At 37.3% G+C, this 25,060-nt stretch overlaps 1 protein-coding gene across 1 annotated transcript in view; it reads right to left on the bottom strand.

The window, feature by feature from the left end:
• Dkk2 (dickkopf WNT signaling pathway inhibitor 2) overlaps positions 1 to 21,200 on the bottom strand; it is a 97,483-nt gene extending 76,283 nt beyond the window's left edge. The window contains exon 1 of the mRNA XM_047566622.1: positions 20,232 to 21,200. Coding sequence (XP_047422578.1) covers positions 20,232 to 20,453 — 222 coding nt within the window. The 5' untranslated portion in view covers positions 20,454 to 21,200. The remainder of the gene's footprint in view (positions 1 to 20,231) is intronic.
• Positions 21,201 to 25,060: the final 3,860 nt, after the last annotated feature.

The following is a 25,060-nucleotide window of genomic DNA, read 5'->3' as shown; positions in this document are numbered from 1 at the left end:
AAATTACTTAGTAATCTTAATACATGCAGAGAAGGCCTTTGACAAAATTCAGCACCCATTCATGATAAGAACACTGACTAGGGATAGAAGGAACTAACCTCAACATCATAAAGACTGTTGAAAAGCCCAAAGTCAACCTCACAGTAAAATGAGGAAAAACTGATAGCATTTCCTTTAAAATCTGGGACAAGACAAGGATGTCCACTCTCACCACTCCTATTTAGTATTGTGCTAGAAATTCTAATCAGAGCAATCAGGCAATAGAGGGAAATAAAAAGGGATTAAATATTAGAAAGGAAGAAATCAAATTATCACCATTTTTTAATGATATGATCCTATAATTAGGAGATCCAAAAAACTCCACCAAAAGATTGCTAGAGCTAATAAACAAATTTGGCAAAGCAGCAGGTTACAAAATCAAGGTACTAAAATCAATAGCTTCCCTATATAACAACAACAGATCTGCTGAGAAAGTAATCAGGAAAGTAATTCCATTCATAATAGCCTCAAAAGCAAAACAACAACAACAAAAATAAAAACCTTGGAATAAATCTAACCAAGGAGGTGAAAGACCTCTACAAGAAAAACTATAGAACATTGAAGAAAGAAATTGAAGAAAACCTCACAAGATCGAAAGACCTCCAATGTTTATTGGAAAGTATCAAGAAAATGACTAATATATACATTTTGATACTGCCTTGTCTCTAAAAAATGTGTTTTCAGAATCTCATTATTGCTGAGAAAGGACAGGATTCACAGCTTTTTATTTTTTCTTTTGTAGGTATGATGTAAAAGATGCTATTTAAGTACTTCTTTATCCATCCTTGACCGTGACACACTTGATAATTTAATTGATTTCTAGAATACCATTTTTGAATGTTCTAAATGTATGCAGATACAACAGATACTAGACCATAAATTAAAGATTTTTCTCATATTTGTATAAAGTTATTTTCTTAGGAAGTTCTGTTTTGCCTTATGTGTATCCTTTTCAAGTCAATTTAAGTTCCTATTATTTTCTATAATCTATTATGAAGTCACACCTTATAGGGATGACCTTTTGGATCTAAGGTTTTACTTTGAAGATAGAGCTAAAGGACTTAGCTAGACCTCTCCCAGGAGCTTTCCTGATGGACTGAATGTGGGTGTGAAGGCCAAAGAAAAACTACAGATGAATCCAAGGATTTTGGTAGAACAATTTTAAAATCAGACTTACTATCAATTGAGATAGAGAAAACCATGCAGAGGAAGAAGGTTTAGAAAAAGGAAAAGAGGGGTTTGGATATGAAAATGCTAAATAGGCACTTGAATTTATTGTTAAGTAGGCACTGAAGCACAAGAGAGAGGTTTTGTCTAGAGATACAGACATGGTAGCCATGGACATACAGTGGTATTTAAAGCCATGAGAGCATTAACGCATGGACAGAGAACCCACAGGTATCCAGGATTAAGCATTACACTGTTAACAGTCCCTAGTTTGAGAAATAATACAATTAGTTAGTCACTTTTTTTGTGAGTAAACCTATATTATTTCTTAGGCATCTCTATTTCTTTAGTACTTAATTTTATAATGAGCTCTGTAATGTGGTCTCCAGGCAGTATTGAGTTCATCATTCTATAAAAATAAACTTCATTTTTTGGAAATCAGCATCTCTCTTCAACATTATATGATTCCTTTTAGAGTAATGGGAAAGGGAATAAAATTATTTCAAAGTAGTAAACTTTCAGTTTCCTGCTGAGCTGAATAATTGCTTCTGTTTCTCTTAGGGCAGGGCCAATTGATTTTGTAGGGTATACTTGAGTGGAGATGAGTAGGTTTTAACAAATGAGGCATAATTTTCAAAATTGTGTTCTTGTAAAGGAGAGAATAAGAAACAGGGAAAGAACACCAGCTAAAGCTCTCCAATGTGGTTGGATCTACTTCTCTCTTCCATTTCCACTTTTGTTTTTCCTACTTGGCCATACTCATCAGAAGCAGTTGTTAGAAGCAGCTGTTACTAAGATGGAAAGGAATGGGAAAGTTCTTAAATATTGCTTTCTTAAAAAAAAAAAAAAAAAAGAAAAGAAAAGAAAAAGAAAAAGACAAAACCAAACTTCAAACTTCAAAACATCTGGGCTCTGCGCTGGGAAATATTTTTGGTGAGACTGAAATGATTATGTAAAAGATTATGCAGAAGGAACGACAACTAAATCTCTCCTTTGTTGCCTACATTTTTGAAATCTTTTAGTTCCACAATAGTTTTTGTCTAATGCTACGAAAGTTTTAATGAATTTATCTCCTTTTCCTCATTTAAAAATAAATCTTGTTTTAAACCCTTGAATACTCCTAGACTTTGGCATGTGGTTGCTTGATATTTACCAATGGTTAGAAAAGCCACCTATTCCAGGACCATTCTTAGCTTTGTCTGTCTGTTTGATAGCTGCAACTCTTCTTTCCTCCTCAACCAGACATTCCCACCTTTCTGAGAAGTACCCCAAATTCTGAGAGGTAGAGGGGAGGACTCATGAATGATAATACACAATATGAAAGAGGAAATCAAAACCAAAATGTTGGCCCAGACTCTCAGAACAAACCATCCAGCCGCAGTCCCAGCTCAATCTGAGTCAGAGGGTTATGTTATCACCTTACTCGGAGCTGTTATTGTTAGGGAGGTATATCTGTTGTCACTGGGAAAATAGCAAAGCCAAGTTGTGCTTCCCAATGGAGGAGAGCATGGTGTCAGAATTTCAAGAAGGTCCAAATCAGGACACCTGTGTGCCAGATCGGCCCAGCTGCACAGGAGGGCTGGCCAGTGCTGCCGAGTCCCATCTGCTCAGCACATGAAATGCCAGTTTATTTGCTGAAGATGGGTTTGAAGGATGGGATTCTTTAAAGAGAAAGCTCACAGCTCGGCTGTGACATCCTTAAACTTTCTCACATTTTAAAATAAACAATTTTAGGAAGAGGGGATTAAAGGCTTATGTCTGAGAGATGACAAGTAGGGTATATTGCAAGCTCCAGAAGAATTGCCTCAGAAGTCCTCCTTCAGATCGGCATTTGGCTTTTCACTCTGGTGACTGATGAAGTATGACTATAACTCTCAGAAAATTCCAGGTGTTAAGCATGTGCACATTCCAAAAATGCTCTATGTCCCTGTGGCTGGGTTTGCAACAATTGGACCAGGAAGAGAATCTCTTTTTTCCCTAGCTCTTATAAAACAATGAGACATTTGGCCCACACCTTCACTTCCTGATCAATGAAAGTCCTATTAGAGAAAATATGGCAGGCAATCCAGACACTATTGAACTATTAGTATTTATCTGCCTATTTCCCCTTCATAAAAACTGAAAGTGTAGGAAAAGTATAAACTAACACTCCTTTAAATTTTAGAGGGGCTATATTTCCCACAAACTACCTTTAAATTCTTGTTTAGCAAACTATAACTTTCATTGACTATCAATGTATTTAACATTTTGGTTTTAGTTGAGATCAAACTCAACTAAAGAGTTGAGAGTACTTTGCTTTGTTGTTTTGAAGGAGATTTACAATCTGCACCCCTTTTAGATTCCTCTACAGGGATGAGAAGAACTTCAACAATGTTTCCCAAGTTTATAGCTATAACCTTACAGCTCTATAAAGTTAATAACCTTCAAAAACAAATCAAAATAAAATTCCAGTATGGCAGAAACAATCTCATTCACTTTCACAAAAAGAGAAAACAAAATTTAAGTAGTCTTCTTACTGAACTCAGCAAGGCAAAACATTAAACCAAAAACAAATAACTCTTGAGTGTGAGGCTCAGTCACCATGAGACCACAGATCCCAAACACTGAGCTTATTCATAACCCCCATGGTCATGCTTTTAGCATCTTCCTGCCTGCCTGAATGCCTCCCTCAAATATTGACAGAATACTCTGCACATAACAGAAGCTCATAGAACATTGAATGATTGAGATTTAAAAAAAAAAAACAAATCTCCTAATAAAAAGTAGGTGTTCAACAAATGTTAGCTGTCCCCATCTTCTGGAATCAAGCATGAATTGCTTAGATATCCAACTCACTAATGCTAAATGTAGGGTATTGCTAAGAATATATAGGACAGGCATAGTGAGGCCATGCTAAATATCATGATAAACAATGACTAAGATATGTAATTATTCTACTTTATTTTGTGTATGATTCAGTCATAAGCACCTATCAGTTATACTCTTCTTTCCCTCTCCATCTGCATCTTAACTGCAGAATATCACAACTTCATGTCCTTGCAAATCTCACAGTGATGATTACTATTAAGCTAATTGTGTAATTCTTAAATTATCTGATAGTACATATTTGAAATCAATCATTTGCTTATTGCTTTGGCCATTTTCCCTTTGTTTTAAAATAATTTTTGAAAGTTCAGAACACCTTGGTCATACCATCAGGGCATCCTGTCTATGTAAGCCTCTGACTCTCCCAGAATTGGACTCAAAATAAAATTTAATGGTGTGGTTGGGTTGCACTATTCTTTATTAATGTTTACTAGGAACCAGTGTTTTTAGGTCTTCATTTTGTAAGTGCTGGACCATTAAATATAGTTGCTCTTTTGTGTTGAAAGCTTGTATTTTCTAACAAGAAAATCCATAGTACACACTCCAATCCAATTTGTAATCAATCTCTGGGATGGCTGTGGCATAAGACCTGAGCATTGGTCACTTTTAACAGTAACCAAGAGAGATTAAAATTCAGTTATGATGCCTTGCAGCTGCTGTGGCTAGGACCCCCTTGGAAATGTAATTTCAAGGGGATTTTTCTTGTTAAAAAGTCATTTCCTTTTGAAGAGTATTGGGAAGATAGCAGCAGGACAAATAGGCAAGCGAGAGAATTTACAAGGATTTCCAAAGAGCATTTTGGAAGCATTGTATTAATCTGAACAATTGCAGAAGTGTTTTTACGGAGTTAAGAAGTTTAGCCTTTTCTCTGAAATTTTAATAGGATATATTTGCATTTTTAAAAGTAACTTTTGGCAAGACTCTTATTTTTTTGTCTCAGTGCACACATTTAACAAACAAGTCACACATGAAGTAATGTGTGTCACCAGATTGGACTCCAGGGAATTGCTGGGCATGATTTGTTCCTGCCTCTTCTTTCAGGAAAAGAGTGGGTTTGGGGTAGGGAATGTACTGCTGGCCTACACTCATCAACTACTTCCCGAACAGTGTGATTCTTTCAGAATAGGAACCATCTTACATAAATTCTGACCAGGTTCTTCCAATGGGGAAGAACAGATTGCAAGATACTACTAGAAGTTTTCTTTTTCAATGTTAAGACTTTATACAACCTACTGAGGATTCCTACCTTAAAGTCAATGAGATTGAAAGACTTGCAATTATAATCATATCACTGTGTTGGCTTAGAACATTTTTTGGATATTTTTGGAATTGTTTTGAAAAATTACATCACATTTCTTTGATCTTCACTTTCTGTAAAGTAGTGGGTGTATGAAAAATCAAAAAGTCACTCAGAACAAGAATTTTGGATGCTACATGTTAATCAATATGCACAACATTGTTTATGGTCATAAATTATGACCTCAAAGAAATAAACATATAAATCACTTTTGAAGGTAGTTTCTAAAAATAGTCTACATTACAATAACAAGGAATGAGTTTTTTACAGTGACTAATTTGGAAAAATAATATTGTCATGTGACTATCTTAAAACTCTATGATAATGTTTTGAATGTGTATCTTTAAAAAGTTTCTTTTCTCAAAATATTTCAGCATGCATTCTGTTTCTGTGCCCTCCCTGTAGGAAAAGCTCATCCCTTTGACTTGATATTCCCCCCACCAAGCCATGGTGAGGTCACTGCTGACTTTAACACTCCATCTTTGTTATTTCTTCCCATATTTCTAATTCCTTGTAAGTCTGCCTTTTCCCACTAATGTTTCTTTAGTCCTTTCTAAATTATAAAATTAGACTCATACTTCCTCAGGGAGTTGTGAGGTATTTACAAAGGAAAAAATATTCAAACTTCAATTCCTTTTAAAATACTTGGAAAATAAAAATTCAAACCTCACTTCCTTACATTATTGCCATAATGTCCAACACCATCAGCCCTCTGCATGACTTTTTATGGATATAATCACTCCTACAAGTCATCCTGATTTTCTGTCAATGCATGCAGTATATAATCGGTGAAGAATAGCTTTATTACATTTTCTGTTAATGAGGAAGTGATTTTGTGTGGAGATTGATATTTGCTTTGTGTCATTCATGGATTATTAATCTACAATAGAAAGCAGAATGCTCTCAATTTTAACATAAGCAGTTAGATAACTGAGAGGTAATATAAGTGTTCATCCTTAGAAATCTTTGTAAAAAAGGAAATTTCATTAAGTTGTCCAGTTATAACACTGTATGAGAAATAAAAAACATGAATGATTTTTTGGAGGTTTTTTTTTTTTTTTTGGACCATCTACTCTTTATTAAATAAGTAAAATAGATAAAAAAGAATATTTTCTCTTTTAATTTGAAAAATACATGAAGACTTGATTATACAGTACTTATAACTATATCTAGAGAGTTGCTATAATGGATTAGATTGAGTGCAGGACCTAGGTTTATGACAGCCTCATTTAAATCCTCGCACTCCCCTGCAAGCTGTGTGGACCTTGGGCAAGTAACTTAATTTCTTGGGTTTATATTCTAAAATAAGAATAATATCTATTTAAGTTTTAATTTAAAACAGACCATTAAGTGGGCAAATTACCCAGCTCACTGCACAATTTGTAGTAGGTGTTCAGTAAAGTTACAACATTATCATGGCAATTAGTCTGCCATTCTTTGTGTGATAAATTTGGCCTTTGAATAAATGATTAAAAGACAAATTGAGATTATTATTGTTATCCAGTACTAGCCAAATGAAGATTTGGAAATAAAAGTAAGGTTACCACTGTTGGACAAAACAGCTCGTCTCTCACATTAAAAGTAACCATGGGATGAAGGTAGCCATCCCAGAGTGGATGGGCTGTCAAGCCTATTAGAACATCCCACGTTTCCAGGAACAGATAGACTTTGCAAAGGTGAATCAACTGGTTAGGACTAGTTAGGGTTTAGCAAGATTACATAGGGTTAGCCTCTTTTAACCTTAAAATTTCAACTGAATTTCTCAAGTACATAGTGTCATTACTATATAGGCCCAGGACCCAATACAGCATATGTACCTTGTAAATATTTGCTGACCATGATTACAGTGTCTAATACATCTAAGGAGTAAGTAATTAGCCAGCTGATTCAGGTAAGTTGACTGAAAAAGTTTATTCACACCTAAGTTCTGAAAGGTTCCATTAAAAGATCTCTAGTTTGTTTCTCTGGCCTCTGACTTATGTGAGCGGCATGGCAGAGTGACTGACTATACAGAATCAAGTAAGATGCTTGGCTTTAATCCTCAGCTGTACTACACACAAACTGTGTAGCTCAAGGGACAAAGTCAAGAAAGAAACACAGTGATGATGTTGAGTGGCATGTTGAAAAGTTTAGACTTCATGCTGTAGAACTGGGCATAGATGCAAAATCATCTGATCAGATTTTTACCTTAGGAAGTTCACATCAGAAGTAATGTGGAGGACATTTTGCAGAAGTGCAAACCTTTTATAATATTGTATTGATCTATTGTGAAATAATAATGCTACTGTATGAATCAAGATGACAATAAAGCAGCAAGAGAGATTCATATTAAGGAAGTATAATCTTATAAGTTAGGGAATAATTGCTTTAATGGAAGACAGAAAGTGGGGAGTTTAAACTTTTGAAATTGGACAAATAGTTGGGTGGTGATGCTAATGACATGTAAGGAATACATAAGAAGCATGTTTAAGAAAAATAAATAAAGGTGTTTAGTTTTGAGTATGTTTAGTCTGAATTGTCTGTCAGGTGTCCAAGTGAATTTAACCCATGGGAAGATATACATATGGATCTTTTCCTGAGAATCCAATCATATTATTAATTATTTCTAAACTTTTGCTTCACTTTTGCTACTGCAGTCCCCCATTTTGCAGTTTTTCTGGAAATTATAATCAAGTTTTCTTCATTTTATTAAAGGATAATAATCATGTTACAAAATTCATTACTTTTGCTCATTTATCAAGGACATTAGATGTTAATCATATTCAGAGCTGGCTAAATTAGGACTAATCATTTACTTTGGAAAATAATTTAGAGTTAAAAGAAAAGAATCACCACAAAAAGATATGGAAAAACCTTAGATGCCTATTGTGAAATTATTTTTTAAAACTCAGAAAAAGTAACCTATTACATAATTCCAACTATGTGATACCCTGGAAAAGACAAAGATAGTAAAAAGTTAAGTGGTTACCAGGGATTAGGAAAGAGGAAAAGAAGAAAAGGAAAAGAAGAATAGAAGAAGAAGAATGTATGATAATATAATGGTGGATACCTGTTCTCACACGTTTGTCAAAACTCATAAAATGTCCAACACAGAGATTGAAACCCACAGTAAATTATACAATAGTTAATAATAATGTATCAATATTGGCTTACCGATTGTAACAAATATACTGCCCTAATGCAACTTGTAAATAATAGGGGAAATGGGAACAGGGGAGGAAAAGAAGCCTCTCTGGAACTCTCAGTTCAATTTTTTCTCTAAACCTAAAACTGTTCTAAAAATAAAGTTGATTAATATAATTTAAAGAGAATCACACTGGTTCAAACTGAACACGAGTTTTGCCCTGATATTCTAAAATGTATTTCTACTGTATTTACTGCACTGAGATTCCTAGGCAGGTAACACAAACCATCAGTTATTGCATTGCTTGGTAGGAAATGCTGCTTAGCTATACAGTAATGTGTTTTCAACAGCTTTGAAAGATATCTGCTTTCCTGTTTGATAAGTTCTTGACAAAGCATATTTCCTCTGTCCCAGTCTATGTGGTTCCACAGCAGTATGACTTTGTTTTACAATTGGCCATTTCTCTAAACTTTATCTGTTATGAACCCTGTAAACTATACGTCCCAAGAATGGTTCTTAATTAGTTTCAGACCCTTACCAATACATCAATTTCTATTGCTGAGTCCCTTACCATACCTTTCCAAGAGGATTAATATATATATGTATATACACACAGATAGATAGATACACACACACACACACACACACACACACACACACATATCCTGGTGATTATAGGAAAAAGAGGCCTGGGGCTCTTCTTGAATGTCATGGGCAAGATATTCTAATAGCAGGAAAGAGAGCTGTTTGTAGCCTACAAAAAAATGAAAAATAACTCTTCCCTTAGAAACATGAAAGCATTGCAATACTGAAATTTTTGAAGAAATCTAAGAAAATCAAAACAAATAGGTCAAAAAAGTGGAAAACAAACCAAAAAAAAGAAGAAGGGGAACCACTTTCCACTTTCAATCTCTGTCTTTATTTTTTTACAAAGGTAAATTGATCAAAATGGAAATTATTTGTGACTTTAGAATCACAAATTATTCCTGAGTTGATGTGATTCAATTCATAGTTTTCTCTCATAAATTCAGGGTGAAAAGGTCTTAAATTTGCTTTTGGTAAACAAGTTGTCATGATGCTGATACGAAGAAGCAATGTGTTATGGTTTCCAAAGTGACAGGGAAAGATACTACTATTACAACGACCATTATATGGATGAGAAAATCACAGCTTGAAGGTGTGAAGAGATTTCTTCAATGTCCAGCATATTAAAAAGTAGACTGATCAGGTCTACTGAGTCTACAATCAGTGCTCTCTCAGGCTCACTGCTATCCTATGCAGAAATTACAACCATCTTCAACAACAAATTCTTAGAAACAAAGTTATGTGGTATATGTGGCACTTACCCAGAGGGAACAATACTCATGTGCAGTAACAGATGCAGATTAAATATGCCACAAATATCAAAACATTAAATGCCATGTATTTATTGCTCACATACTGCTGAAAGTGGAGAGAGAGAAGAGGTTAAGCACATGCTCAGGTGAAGAGATCCACCACATCCCCACCAGAGCTGACCTGAAGTTAAAGAAGGTTAAGTGGAAGAGGCCTGAGAAGATGGACAATTCTCTCCACGAAGTCCGGCTTGCCTCTAACATCCCTTGCCTGCCAGACTGAGCATTTCCTAAAATAATGCTGATCTCCAAGCACAGTATCCCAAGATCCCTGCCTGGGAAGGGTAGTTTAATGGGCCAGTGGTATTTAAACTGCAGATCTTTATCAATCAATTAAATAAGTTATGACTGGCATTAAGAAGTCAAAAAAATAAAACCCCAAAAGAACAGAAAACAAAATAAATAAAACCCCCAAACAATAGAAAATCACTGAGCGGAAGGGAATAAAAGAACTAAAATGTAAAAATGTCAAATTGCATTACCTATCATAAGAGTATTTGCGTTTGAAACTGTTTTCAGGGGTGTGGAGGTGGAGGTAATACTGATCACTGTCTAAAATATATTTATTTCTCTGGCAGAAAGTTTTAAAGCCTTGGCCCCCAGCTCATGATGCTTGGACCAATGCCAAGCAATCTGCATTTGCAGCAGCCTGCTATGGCTTGCCTTCCTTTGTGCCTCCTGCCATTCCAGTGCAGCCCCACAGCCAGGATTCTTGCTAATCACATCATTAAAGTATCGGAACTGAAAAAGTAAGCAAGGACAGCACAGTCAGAGCCCCTTTCCATCATTAATTTTGTTTAAAATCTACTGACATAGATGTCAATATGGCATTGCAATCTTTGATAGTATATTTGAACATGCACAAATTTGCAGCTGAAAGAGTTCTACAAACAATTTATCTCCCATCAATCAACTCAAGACAATTGAATTTAATTCATGCACTGAGCTAGTGTAGATTTCACAGAAAGCATTGCTTTTGGATATTTGAAAGACTTGTTTTAGGAGTCAGAGGATTCAAGTTCCAGCAAGAATTCCTTTGTCATGGTGTACTACTATCTTAGTACCCTGGGCAGATCAAGAACATCTCCAGGCCTCATTCCCTCAAGTATAAAATGAATGCGTTAAACTAGAGGACTTCTCTTGTCCTTGCAGGTCTAACCATATCCTATTTTAGTCTGTCATACAAGTTCTTGAAACATTTAGATGATAAAAGAGTCCCTTGGTTCCTTCTACAAATCTCTCCATCTTGAACAACAATGATTAAAAACATTTGAAGAATTTTCTTACTTGGTGATTAAATATTCAAGAATTGTTTAAAAGTCTATCAGTTTGAAAGTAAATAGTAAGGGGATTTTTTACACTGAAGGCAAGTCATCATTTTTATAGAGCAAATAGTACCTAGCAAAAAAATAGAAAAATACTCTTTAGTACATAGTCCAAGCAATAGAAATAAATATTGCATACTGTTTGAAATATGTATGCATATTTTATACTATGTAATATTTTATGAGCATAAAGCATAAGTATTTGCACAGTCCAATCAGACCCAAGTCTTTTAACCACAGATCTTACAGAGAAAAAACCCGACAGCCATTTAAACTCCAAGCATTCAAATAAGTAGGATTAAAAAAAACAAAAGGCACCTCTCTTGATGGAGACACAAATAGTATTCTTTCATCACCAGCAAGTGCTGAACCAGAACAGAGCATGGGAAGAACTGTGGGCAATCAGACTTGATTCTTATAGTCTATATTGATCTGCAGGTTTTTAAATAGTTATAAAACATTATAAAAACTCGATCACCTGATTTCTGACAATTTGAATTTAGACAGAAAAGATATACCTTTTGTTTTGCAGGGTTTTTGTTGTTGCTGCTGTTGCTGTAGCTATTATTTCTTGCATGATTTCTAAAACTTTTGAGCAAGAAATGGGACTCAGGAGTTTGTTAGGTTAAAGGCAGGTATCTGTGTATGTGACCAATAATTCTAAAAAAGGAGAAAAATATCAGAAAAGGGAAAAAATGTGTAACCAAAAGAAAAGGGGCTATGAGGAAATGTTTATGTTTATGAGTAGATGTTGCAGAGGAATTAGTGAATGGAATTAAAAAAATGAGTCAGAGAAGAAAACAAAATAGCATAATAGTGTGAAGCAAATGAATCAGTGAGGTATAAAGAATAGATGACAGACTGCAGAGTACAAAGGATGATTATTGGGAAAAAGTTTGTGGATTTCAAGAGGTTAACACAAACCCTGTGGAACCAAATGCCCATAAATTCCTTAGGTTAGGATGAGCAGGTGAAAACCACTATTTGAATATGGTTATAATTTCAGATGATTTTAAGTGATAATATTCCCCTCTGCCTTCCCATTCGGATGTTGTTTTCTTGTCCAGATAGAAGCATTTACTGGCAGTCTGTATCTAATGTTAAAGAAACTTAACCCACATTTTCATGAGATGAATTTCACTCTCAATTAAACATTCTTAAAATATTTCAACTTACCTGTATCTTGAAAAACATAACTCAAAATGAAGAAAAAGTAAAGGGGATCAGGGGACAGGATGGAAATGAGTCCCCAGCTTTTGAGTCCTTCTAGAAGAGATGGTTGACACTCAACAAAGATTGTCAACCTTCTAAATTCCCTGTCAACTATGTGGGCCCAGACACTGCAGGAAGTTGAGAGTCTTATCTTTGCAGGGACTATCTTACCGAGGACAGTATCAAATTAATGCTAATGAGAGCAGACACGCCCATGTCATTTAATAACTTTGGTTCCTGTGGTTAGACAACTAATATCGCCTTGATTTTTAGGACCTCCACTTACTGTGATTGTATTTTTAATGTCTGGGGTACTCTTGCCTCTATGTTCCTTCCACAGTTTCACCAATTACTCAATTATGTGCTTGTTTGCTTATTTTCTACAAGACAACACTGATTTAGCATCCCTACATTCAAAATGAGGAATGTGACAGCAAGGGTGTGGTTGTGTGGTTATTTTGTCTTGTTTTGTTTTACAGTTCTTAGCCTTGGTGTAATTGAGTTCATTTGTTTCCTTCATGTACATCATGTGCACTAGTTTAGTCAACCCCGCATTACTCTCTAGGGAGATTAAGCAGTCACGTTTTATTTTGTGCATGAGCACTTAACTTTCTTCTGTAATGGTGGTAGTAATAAATGACATCAGTACATTAACTAAATGTGCTTTCCTCTTGAATATTTTTATGTTATCTCATGTGCCCAGTAAGTTAAATATTATTAAGATTATAGTTGCTGTTATTATTGTTATCATTGTGATCCCTATATTGCAGATTAGGAGGAAACAAATCACTAGGGACATTAAGTGACTTTTCCAACACTATTAAGCTAGTCAGTGGTGAGCTGGAATTTGGAACCTGTTAGGGAACTGTAGTGCTATAAAGCCTCCACAGACCATCTGATTCTCTGAAAGCAGTTAGGAGGGGACAAAGCCAAGGAAAAAGCAAAAGCAATAGCAAGTTCTAAAACATGATGATCTCCCCCGTATCTGATGAGGGTGAAAGGGATGCCAGTCAGACCCTGGTAAAGAAGTCATCAGGAAGGCCTGTGTGCATGGCGGTGCTCATGTTCAGGGAGATGGGCATAGGGAAGTGTGCTGTTGGCATGAGCATAGAAGAGTTCATCCAAGAGCACTCTCTTCTTCTAAGGGAGACACCATCCTTGAATTGGAAAGAGATTTGGAGGGGGTTGGGGAGAAGTATGTTTTCCTTGCCAAGAGTGAAGTTCCCTGGCAGGGAGAAACGTGGAGGCAGAGATGAAAATCATGTACTGCTGTGCTGCCTGTTTTTGTATCCATGGAATTCTAACATGCTTTAGGCTACCCAGAGTAGCAGTTGGCAGAAATAGTGGGTTTGGATTTCATTGTGGCTTTTAATAAAATAAGGGTTATACCCATGTCATTAAGAAGTAAAAGAAAAGTCCCTGTTCTCTCTTAAACCAAGAATAAGTTTACTATGTTGCAGCAACATAGCCAGGTAGTTGAGTATACAGGTTAAAACACTGAATTGCTTAGGTTTAGACTTTAGCTTTCTTACCTTACTGCTGTGTGAACTGTATGAATGGCATAATCTTTCTCTGTCTCTGGAAAATTAATGTTTCCATCATTTATCAAATAATTCATTTATAAAAAGAAGGCTGAGATTAGGATTAGACTCAAAAGGCTGTCTCCAGGATCAAAAGAGTTAATGCAACCCAAGCATTTGGAGTTGTGCCTGGCACAGAGTGAATGATTAATCCTTGGTACCTCTTACTGTAATTTAAAGTGTGCCATAACCGCTTGCAAGCCAGTTTAAGAAAATAAAACATCTGAAGATCACTCAATTCATCCAGTCTCCAGAAGAAAGAACATGTGCTTTATCTTATTCCACAAGATAAAATAAAATATGGAAAGTAAGCCTCTCTTAGGATAGGGTTGGGTGGGTCGATCATGTTCAGAAGCCACTTCCCCTGATTGTAATGTTTTGTTTCGCCATTTTAAAGTGCTTATTTATTCATTGATTTTTAAGTTCATTTTAGACAGGATAAGGGAAGTTAAAGGTATCATTATGACATATTTAATCTATTCTGTGTACCAAATTATAAATACTTCAGTGATTCAACCAATAAAATTAGGTACTGCAAAATATTTTTAAATGTATCTGATGTACATTGTTCCCTTTGAGTATGTGAGACAAATAATATTATTTTTAAATTTGCTACTTTTGTGTTCTTGCTGATTCCATTTCTGCATTTGGAGTATACAGATAAATCTAAATTAGTATTAAGAACCCACAAATGTAACCTGTTGCACAGGCTCAGTCATTGTGGATTGTTAGAACTGCAATTCTGTTTTTAGTGCTACACAAATTAATTACTGGAGTTAAAATATAACAATTTAGATACAATGTTGAAATACCTAGTCTTAAAAGGTTTATCTGATTTGATTTACCATCTCTCAGAAAAGAATTTATGAGATAAACTCTCCAAAGGACATTCTATTAGATATTGGTGTTATTCATGACCTTCCCACCATTGGTTTGAACTCAAAGTGGGCAGTGATCCAAGTCAGCATGAGACACTTATTAGGAAGCCACCCTTTAAATATTTCGATGGTGACATTTCTTCCTGTGGACAGATGTTCCTATTAAAAGAAAAAAAAAACTCCCAAATTTTATATTAATTGACCTCTTTGTTTGAATGGTTTATATTCATCCTAACAAAAAAATTTAAGAAAAATATAATGTTTTGCTCTAATTCCTGGCAAAGTAAGGAAAAGAGAAGAGAAAAACTGACTTCTACTCACCTTATATGGTAACTTAAAATTTTTGTTATGCCTCCCATATTTAATCTTTCTATATAATTTTAAAACAATGTCACAAAATGCAAGTATCTATCCACTATTTATTATCAATCTTATTTTCTTTTGGCTTTTGCTTCAGATTTAAAAAATGACTCAGTACAAGGCTCATGCAGACACAAGTATCACAGAAATCTTTTCAATGATTAGATAAATAGCTACAAACAGTTTATCTTCATTTTATAGATGAACAACTAGAGGTATAATGAACTAAAACAACTTTAACAGATTGTCAGGAAGTGACAGGTAGAAATAAGATGGCAATTCATTGTGATGTTTCCTCAATATCAAAAAATGTGTAGCCGTGACTAAAAAAAGTAAATATATTAAGTGTAGTTCCTCTACAACTTCACAGATGACTTTATTATACATTTAAAATGATTATGAAGAAAAAAGAAAAGTGCCACTATTCTCCTAAAATCGAATGGACCAGTTACCTTTCAATGACATTATTGCCTTATCTTTAAAAACTATAGATTTGAAACATTCTGGGAAGGAGGCAGGGGGCAGAAGTTTGTCAGAGTGAAAACTAAAGAAGAATACAGCAGGGTCAGTGTCACAGCTGGAGTGAGTTAAGGTACCTTGTCCTCTTGCTCTCTCGAGTCTAGCACAAAAATAAATTAATGAATACTTAGATTATAATTAAAATTCTTTTCTCGCTATTTGTGAGGTAAACTTCAACTTGTATCAACTATCAATTCTCCATGATTTACAATGAAAGAAAGGAATCTTAATGTAGTGTTACAAAATCTGTCAAGTTCTGAAAAATTTAACCTTAAAAATATTTGTTTTTAATGTCATTGGATGTCTAAAATGGATTAGCAGATTTTCTACCCTTCAGTGGGGGAAAGTTAGGCTGGGGTTAAAAAAAAAGTAACCAATAATTTCAGAAAGTAAACAGATCACCTACACACAGTAGAATACTTAGGGTTATTTCAGCGAGCACTTCATGAATATTCGTGAGTACACATAGATATAGCATTTTATTTTAAAGATCCAATCTACAAATAATAATTTTCTCTATTTACTCCTCAAATTGTTTCAATATATTTTAAGATTTCTTTTCTAACACATAACTGCTTCTAATCCACTGTCCTTCAAATGTCCAAGTTATATTAGAAAATCATGAAATCTGAATTTACATTAAACATTTGCAGATTCTCTTTAAAGACACATGCCAAGAAGTTTATCTACATTTAAAATAAAATTGTTTTGTCACTGTTCTACTCATCACTTTTAAAATAATTTCAAAATACTACATTGTATTCAAATTAAATTCATCTGTTAGTCTCAAAAAGAAAAAGCAATGAGTAAAGAATGAGAAGTTATTACAAAAATAACTCCAGAAGGTTTTACAATCACACAAAAAAGTGTGAATTATAAAGGTAAAATGATTATTTTAATTGCTTGGGCATTTTAAAAATTAGTTTCAAAGGTGGCCTATAAATTCAACACCACAAACGCCAGAGGTGAAGTCAAACAACGGCATACTTAATCAACTATATTTATCCGCATGATATTGAAGATCTTGTTCAAAACTAGTTTTGATTTTGAACATTTGAAATACTCTCCTAAGGAATTTAAATACATAAATATAAATATATATATATATATGCAATAGTCCTGCAATTTTATTTATCCCAAGATGTACACATACACACACTACCTTTTAAAATCCATTAGCAGTAACTGCAAATGGAATGTAAAATTAAAAATTAACATAAATTATCCAATAAAATAATTTTTGCTAATTCTTTATCAACCATTTGAATGCTACTACTCTCAATTTTCTATGTCGGTTTCTGTCAACTCAAAACGGTGTCTTTGGAAGAAAACCTAAGAATGAGAACTTTAATGCTTTGGAGAACAATATGTCTTATCTCTGGGCCTTCTAAATCTTTCTTAAAATTTAAGGACACATTTTCTAGGAGTAATTTACAAATAATCCACCATGACCATAGAACAAATAGAACTCCTATAAATAAGAATGTTTCTTTTCCTACGAAATCAGTCTACAGCGAATCAAGCAAACTGTGGAGACCAGTGAGTCTCATTTTCACTTTTGTAGCTTAGGGAATTTTTTAATTTCTTCAAAAATTTCTTCAACAATGGCAGTAAAATTTTTATTTTAGTTTTCTATCCTGAAAAATTAAATTAGATAATTGTTAAATTTCCATTTATGCAAAAATGATGAAAGGGTAAGTTTTTAACCTGCCAACTTGATGTTGCATCCTAAAGATTCTTATCCCTATATTTCTGAAAGGCATATATTTCAACACCATCAATCATGGACACAGGAGTTGGGGAAATCAAACTCATTAGGCCTCAGGATGACAACATATAACTAGATACTTTGATTATTTTGACACTTGGCTTCCAATCTTCTCTACCACATTTTGTTATTATGAAAGATAAAAATTCAGAGTCGTTTAATTTCAAGTCTGAAGATTTCCCTATAAATGGAAGAGCCTTCTTCCCTCTTTAGGTGTCTTTATCATTTACATCCTGTTTTTGAAAATAAGGATACTAAGAATTTTGGTAGCTATATACTAGAGGAACACAGAAGATAGAAAGACTAACCAATATTCAAATAATTCCTCTTTCTGCTTCAAAGAGAAAATCTATTTGGTTCTTCACAACAGTGCATTTTAGGTCATCTGCTAGACAAGGTGGGGAGGTGGAATATATGGAATGTAGTCCTCCCTTTTACTATCTATCCTGCTATTCAACCCAAGATTTTGTTTTGCTTTATTGTTAACTGCAAAATTCTACAATTTTCTCAAAAACTTAATGTCAAATTTTGAGGATCTGTTATTACACTTAGGTATGTATAATGAAACACATTTCATAGAACTACTGACTTATGGAGGACATATCAGAAATTCAATTCATTTGAAAAGTAAATAAAACTTCAATTTGAGGAGATGCAAATAGGGTTGCAAACACTAAGCAACATAATTAAGTAAATACTTGGAGAAATAGCAAAATAACCATTATACATAATGTATAACTACAAACAGGTACACTACAAAATATAAAGGAGAAACTAGGTTCAGAGATCAGTACATCAGTCTACTCTGTAAGGCCACGACTATTGACGGTGTTTACATAAGTCATCATTTGACAGAGGAACATCAGGTATTGGGGTCCAACTGCATGAGAGAAACAAAATAAGTTTTATAGGAACTCCCAGAATATACATGAATTAGAATTGAAAGCAACCTCTCTCCTTGTAGGAACTATACATTATGCTCACTTAAACTGATAATGTGGAATTAGAAGTCAGTAGCGTTAAAGAAGTCTTCTGATGTAGATTAAGGGTATACATTCTTTCTAACCCTTATGCCATCTCATAATGAACTTCCAAGAGACCATTATTATTCATTGCTGTTTAAAATGTCAGGGTTTTTCCCAGGAAGAGGAAAAGGGAATGAACGTGGTAATGTAAGAGCTGAGGTATATGAATGTTTGCTAGGATGCACAAAGGTTTCGTAAGTATATGCCAAGGTTTCCTATGTAAGTGCATAGGTACATAGGTGTATAACTTATTTTCCTTGAGTCCCTAAATGAATAAGAACAAAAAGAGAAATAGAGAAGAAAGAAAGAAAGAAAGAGAGAGAGAGAGAAAGAAAGAAAGAGAGAAAGAAAAAGACAGAAAGGCTGTGATTACAGACCTTGCAATCCTTTGAGAAAATAGCCGAAATATTTGACATTTTTAAAGTCCTGGGAAACATTCTCAAACTTCGAAACTAGCAAAATTGTCCCCGTGAGAGGGCAGTAGGGGGCCAAGCTGCGGCCTGAGTTTCCCTAGCGGACCAACCAGCACCCGCCTGGCTGTCATCCCTCACCCTGCCGCCTGGGTTGTGGGCAGAGGCGGCGGAGGACACTCAGAGTACACAGAACCGCAGCAGCAGACGCCTCTGAGGAAGAAAGGAAACACGGATCTAGGGGTATGGATCACAGTCGCCTGGGGCTGAAACGTGCTGTGCAAGGTGCGTGTGCTGACTTTTGGTTTTGGCCTCCCACAAAAGGAGCAGAAGGTGGAGCTGTTGTGGTTCTCAGTACCCACAAAGCCCCCTCTCCTGGCCGCTGTAAGTCGGCCACAGTTGGTGCCCACTGTGCGCTTGCGACTCTGTAGGTATCTATTTGTGCAACTGTTTGCCAGTGACTGTTAATCTGTCTGTGTCACACAGAGTCAGAGTCGCCCACAGGAACTTCCCTCTCGCAAAAACGTCTCTGGCGTCCTTGGTATATCTCCGGCGCTTAGGACGCTATCATGGGCACCTTATCATTCTGCTACCTCACGGATGATTTATTTACAATTCTATATGAGTGAGAAAAGTACATATATGGAGTTGTTTTCTACCTGTGACCTTACTTCTTTGAAGGAGGAAAGTGCTTGGGAGAGGAGAACCTGAAAAGAGGTAAACCTCTTACAAATTGTAAAACATAATGGGCGCCCAGGACCTGGACTCTGCCCAGTCTGCAATCCCGATCTGCCACTTAACACCAGCTGTGCGCCTGGAGCAAATCACTTATCTCTCAGTGACTCAATTACTCCATTATGGAATAGAAAAAGCAACGTCGCCTGCAGTATAATAGAGTTGTGAAGACTAAACTAGTGAACACGTAAAGAGCCCAGAAGAGTGCCTAGCACGTAATAGTTGCTATGGATTAGATATTAGCATCTTTATCAGCTGCATCCCCTTGGAACGCACTAGATCTTAATACGTGCCCACATCCCAAAGCAAATGTGAGGCAGAACCCTAACCCGCCCATTCCATGCAAGCAGCAACCAACCACCCAGACACCCGAGCCAGTGCAGACCCAGCTTTAGGGACACTCTCCCCAGCGGTTGGCGCGCCACACCTGAAGTCGCGCTCCGACTCTTACCAGGCTCAAAGGCCAAGGACACGCGCAAAACCTCTGGTCCCTATCTCTCCTGGCTGAACAGTGTGTTTGGGGATTTTCCTACCTGCCCCAGGTTTTTGCCCTTCTTACTGCCGCCGAAAGCCAGTCCTTGGTATATGCCCGCAGATCGATTGGCGGCCTGGGCAGGCGTCTCCCCGCCCAGAGAGGACTTGATAGAGTTGAGTTTGGTCCGCGAGCTGCCGAGCTGTGAGCTCTCCACCATCAGCACCGCGGCCAGTAGGAGTAGGCAGCGGGACGAATCCTTGCCCCGCATCAACGCGGCCATCTCCCGGCGAGGTGTTCCGGGGAGGCGCAAAGCCCCGAGGGATGCGAATGTAAGAGTAAAGAAGGACCCCAACACGGGACCCGTCACGTGGGGCGCAGAGGGCTCGCAGACACTGTTCCCCCAACCCTTCCTGGCTCGGGGACCAAAGACCGTGTGAACTCAGTCTCACGCCTTAAGCCAGGAGCCCAGGAGCGAGCACCACACAAGCGAGACCCGCTTCTCCACCAGGGCAGGAAGTTTCTGCAGTAACTGCAAGCAATCAAAGGCGAGGCGCCTTCTCGCCAAGGAGGCGTGACCCAAGGTGCAAGAAGACCCAGCCCGGCGGATCGCAACGATTGTGTTGGTCCTTCCTTTGCACCTCAGAGTTCACTCCGGAATCTCCGCGTTTCAATCCTTCTCTTAAGTGATCAGTTCCTTCGCCTTTCGTCTTGGTTGGGTTTCTCTCCTCTTTTTTCCAGACTCTTAAAGTCTCAAACTTTTTTGAGACCTTAATGTCTCAAACTTTGCAGGTTATCAAGCTCTATAAAGGGGGATTAAGAGTCGCCTCCGGACCCGGCCCTGGAGATCCTAGGGGAGCTGAGGTCCCCCGTGCGCGCTTTTACAGTCACTCCGAAGCGCTTGCTTCTGGTTCACACAGGGCAGTCACCCTTGCCAGCAGAGACCCAGCGATGCCCTGGGAGCAGACTTGCGCTCCGCGCAGACTAGTGCTCACTCGCTCTAGCGCTCTCTCTCTCTCTCTCTCTCTCTCTCTCTTTCCCCCTTTCTCTCTCTCTCCCTCTGTTCTCTCTCCCGCCCTCTGCTTTTTATAGCTTTCCACAGTGGGTTTTTCCTCCGCCCCCAATTCAAGAGTGACAAAGTGTGCAAACGTTTCTCTCACCCCCCCCGCTCCCCGCCCCCCTTTCACCCTGCTGCTGCAGCTCCTTCTGCGGCTTCCCCTACTGTTTCTCCCGCTCCTCAACTTCCCATTCCTCTTCCACAACTGGAAAAATGGGATTCACCCCCAGAAGAATATGGGACTCCTAATTCCTGGTCACAGCTCCAGGGTTTAGATGGACTTTGGAAACAGGCGGAGGGCAAATGTAGAAATGGAGAGAGGCAAACCCTCCCCACGTGTCAAGACCGCCACCTTCCCTCGTTAATTCTCCCACCCATCCTCACTCTTGAACTCTGCAAGGAGCGCTGGAAAAACCCTACAGAAGCTTTGAAGAAGCAAACATCTGCGGGTTAATATTGTGTTCTGTGTGCGCCCAAATTTGATTTTAACCAGTCCTGCCCAGTGAGCGTGTTGGGCTGGCGCCATATAGGTGCGCCAGCAGGTGCCCAAGGAATCCAGAGGGAGATTTTGGGTTGGGGAAGGAGAGAACTAAAAGGGAAAGATGAGACAATTTTCCTGCTCCAAAGGGTTTGGTCTTTTCAGTTTCATCCTCCTCCAATTCCAATCCCACCACACATAGTGTACTTCTGTGTATCTGAGAGACTCTGAAGAAGGGGTGCCCCTGGATATGCTCCAAGAGTTTGGACCTCACAGCTCCAATGAGCTTACTGTGTCTTGCAACTGCCCTCTTTGCAAAGAGGAAATCCTAGGCAGGAATGGACGCTGTGGGAAGGTGGTGGGGGCCCTGAGGTTCTGACTTCCTCTGCTTCCTGTCTCCTACCCCCTAGGAAATTGTGAGGGAAGTCTTTCCTGTCTGTCCTTTAGGCTCCCCAGGTCCAAGTTAACTTCTTCCAAGGTGGAAGGTAGTAGCTCCGAGACGAACTGGTAAGTACTGGCGCCAGGCGCTTGGGGGCGCCAGTGGCAGCCGCGAGACCAGGCGCGGAAACACTGAGACTAGCTGTCCTGGCAACTGCTTGGTAAGGTCTGGCTAGCAACTGTCAAGGCTTCCAAAGCAATGCAGGGGATTGTTCAAAAGTTATTGCATTTCTGCTTCCCAGAATGTCCTGGAGCAGAAAAATCGAGGCATTAAGCCACCACTTGGAGTTAGTGATGGTTAGCAAAGAAGAGAGGATTCTAGCAACTTTCCCTTTAGAATTTTCGGACTTAACTTTGACACCAGATCCTGCCAAACAGCATCATGTTCAGGAGCACGAATTTAACAAGTCACTAAGTAAGAAGGTTAGTGACCCCTTTATTTTTCACCAACCAATGCTAAAATCTAAAGTGCAGATTTTTAGTGATCTGACCCAGAACAACGTAACAGCTCTGGTTATGCATCTTTCTCTGTCCTGACCTGCCACCAAACTGGAATTGTTCATTTAGAGAAAGTTGTGAGGATTTTTGGTTTTGCTTTGTTTTGTTTTAAGTACACTACCAAACAGGGATTAAAACTTGTTGCAGAAAAATTCAAATGAACATGGAGAACATTTGAAGATGCATTGCCTATTTCTGTCACTTCACTCTTTCTTTACTTCGAACCAAATTAATATTCCACATACACACAGGGTTAACTTCTTGTAAGTACTGCTAAACAGAAAATAATGTCAAGCACAGCACATTTACTTAAGAATCTCTTAGCACCATGATAAAAAGATTACCTCAGATACCTACACAACACCCTACAAGCTTCTAAAGCAAACTTTTACAAATACAGTTAAAATAAAAGTTCACATGAAATTTAGTTGCACAAATATTCTCCCACGTGAAACAAAACTATACATGCGGAATCAATTGTTAAAACATATACACCTTAGACTAAAAAGGAGGTAATGACTAATTTTGTTCATGATCCAAATGCTCTCTGTAAAATTATTTGACAGATAGACACAAACACTCATAACCCATGTAGACAAGTAGATACACATATACGAAATCAACTAACTGCAAATAAACCTAATCCTTTGAGTTACTGTCAAAATCCCACACTTTTCCCCCCTTGTGTGTTTCCCTGAGAGGGAAGACACAAGTTTATATTTTATTTGAATAAAAAATAGATTTTATGTCATTGGTAATAACATAGAGGATAAATATATAAAAACAAGACTGTACACAAGTAAGGATAGGGCCCTCCTGTGCAGAAGAAAACTGCTGCATGGATATTTTGTCTTCAACTGAACATTCCCCTCTTCTCTTTGTTTCTCTGTGGGGTCATTCAAGTTACAAAGAAAAGTCACAACTTTCTCAGTAGGTGTTTCAAAGCCTGGTTTCCTTCTGAATAACTAACCCCAAAGGTAAGTCAAATGTACATTTTGTCATTTTATTGTTTACTACCCCTTACTGTTTTTCTTCCTATCCACCTCTCTCCCTGAATCAGTACTTCCTACTGTGGTCTATTTAGCAGTTGTTCGTACATTCACTTCACATTTATTAAGTGTGGAGCCCTGGGATGCGGATGTGTGGGTGGAGGCCTTGGTCCTGGCCAGGCTGACAGCCCTAGGTTATGACCTTAACTCACCGAGATCTGCCTCTAGGACCTCTCAGAACTTGTTCAGATCCTTCCTCTATCCTCACTCCATACTGAATTTTGACACTCTCAGAGTTCAGTCTCTCTTTTGATAATTACAACTCTCCAGGTAGCTTGAATTCATGTGACTATGGAAATAAAAAGATTAAAGATATGCCCAAAGACCTTGTTTTCCTCAGAATTTATATGTACATTTTAATAGAATACATAGAGAAAATGCATCTACATTGGAGATCGAGATTGAACCCAAAGAAATGACCCAAGCAATAGTCATTTTAGGTCAGTAAGAATAGAGATATGGCAAATTAGGAAGAGAAACTACTATTTGGTAAGTTCTATAGGACCTCCAAATCAATTTTCACACACAGAATCCTCCATGATGTGGATGGATCTATGGATGGATCTTGATGGTTAAGGATCTGGAAAATAAGGTTATGTGAGTTCCCCCTTTCTATAGTAAACCAAACCACGTAGTCCTATAATCTAGCAGCATTCACACTCTGGATCTTATCTCACAGGAGTTTTGTGTTTCTCATCCTGCCTAAAGAGAACCAGTAGCATGTGTTGCTGTCAATTACATTTTTAATTTTAATAGATGCAAACTAGTACTGTTATCTTAAAAGTATTTTGTGTTTCTTGATAGGAATAATTTCCATACCAGATGTGAAAACTTACATGTTGGGGCTGGGATTGTGGCTCGGTAGTAGAGCACTTGCCTAGTATGTGTGAGGCACTGAGTTCAATTCTCAGCACCACATACATACAAATAAATAAATAAAGATTCATCAACAACTAAAAGAACAAAATTACATTCATATTTAATTCCTGCCATAGTTCCCATTGTTAACTGTATCCTACCTATCTCATGGACAACAGGACCAGTTAAAGAGAAAAGATCTCATTACTTATATTTGTATCACCAGCTGTGCTTGACACAAATATGAAAAAGTGAAAAGGTTCATGGGATTTCATAGTAAATCAATCAAAAACATAACTGGTCAGTCAGTGATCTGTTTTTGAACCTTGACAAATCGGTCATTTTCCCATTAATTTACCCGACACCCAAATGAAAGGAAATTATTGAACAAGATCTTTCATCTACCACCTGAACACAATGAATAAAAGTGCAAAATATATAAACTGAAACTGAGGTTGATGAGCTTTTCATGATTCTTGTGCATGTAAGTGATCATATTCAACACCAAAACC

The sequence above is a fragment of the Sciurus carolinensis genome, chromosome 10, assembly GCF_902686445.1.
Source record: "Sciurus carolinensis chromosome 10, mSciCar1.2, whole genome shotgun sequence".
In the NCBI taxonomy this organism is placed as follows: domain Eukaryota; kingdom Metazoa; phylum Chordata; class Mammalia; order Rodentia; family Sciuridae; genus Sciurus; species Sciurus carolinensis.
This window is presented reverse-complemented; position numbering and strand designations above follow the sequence as displayed.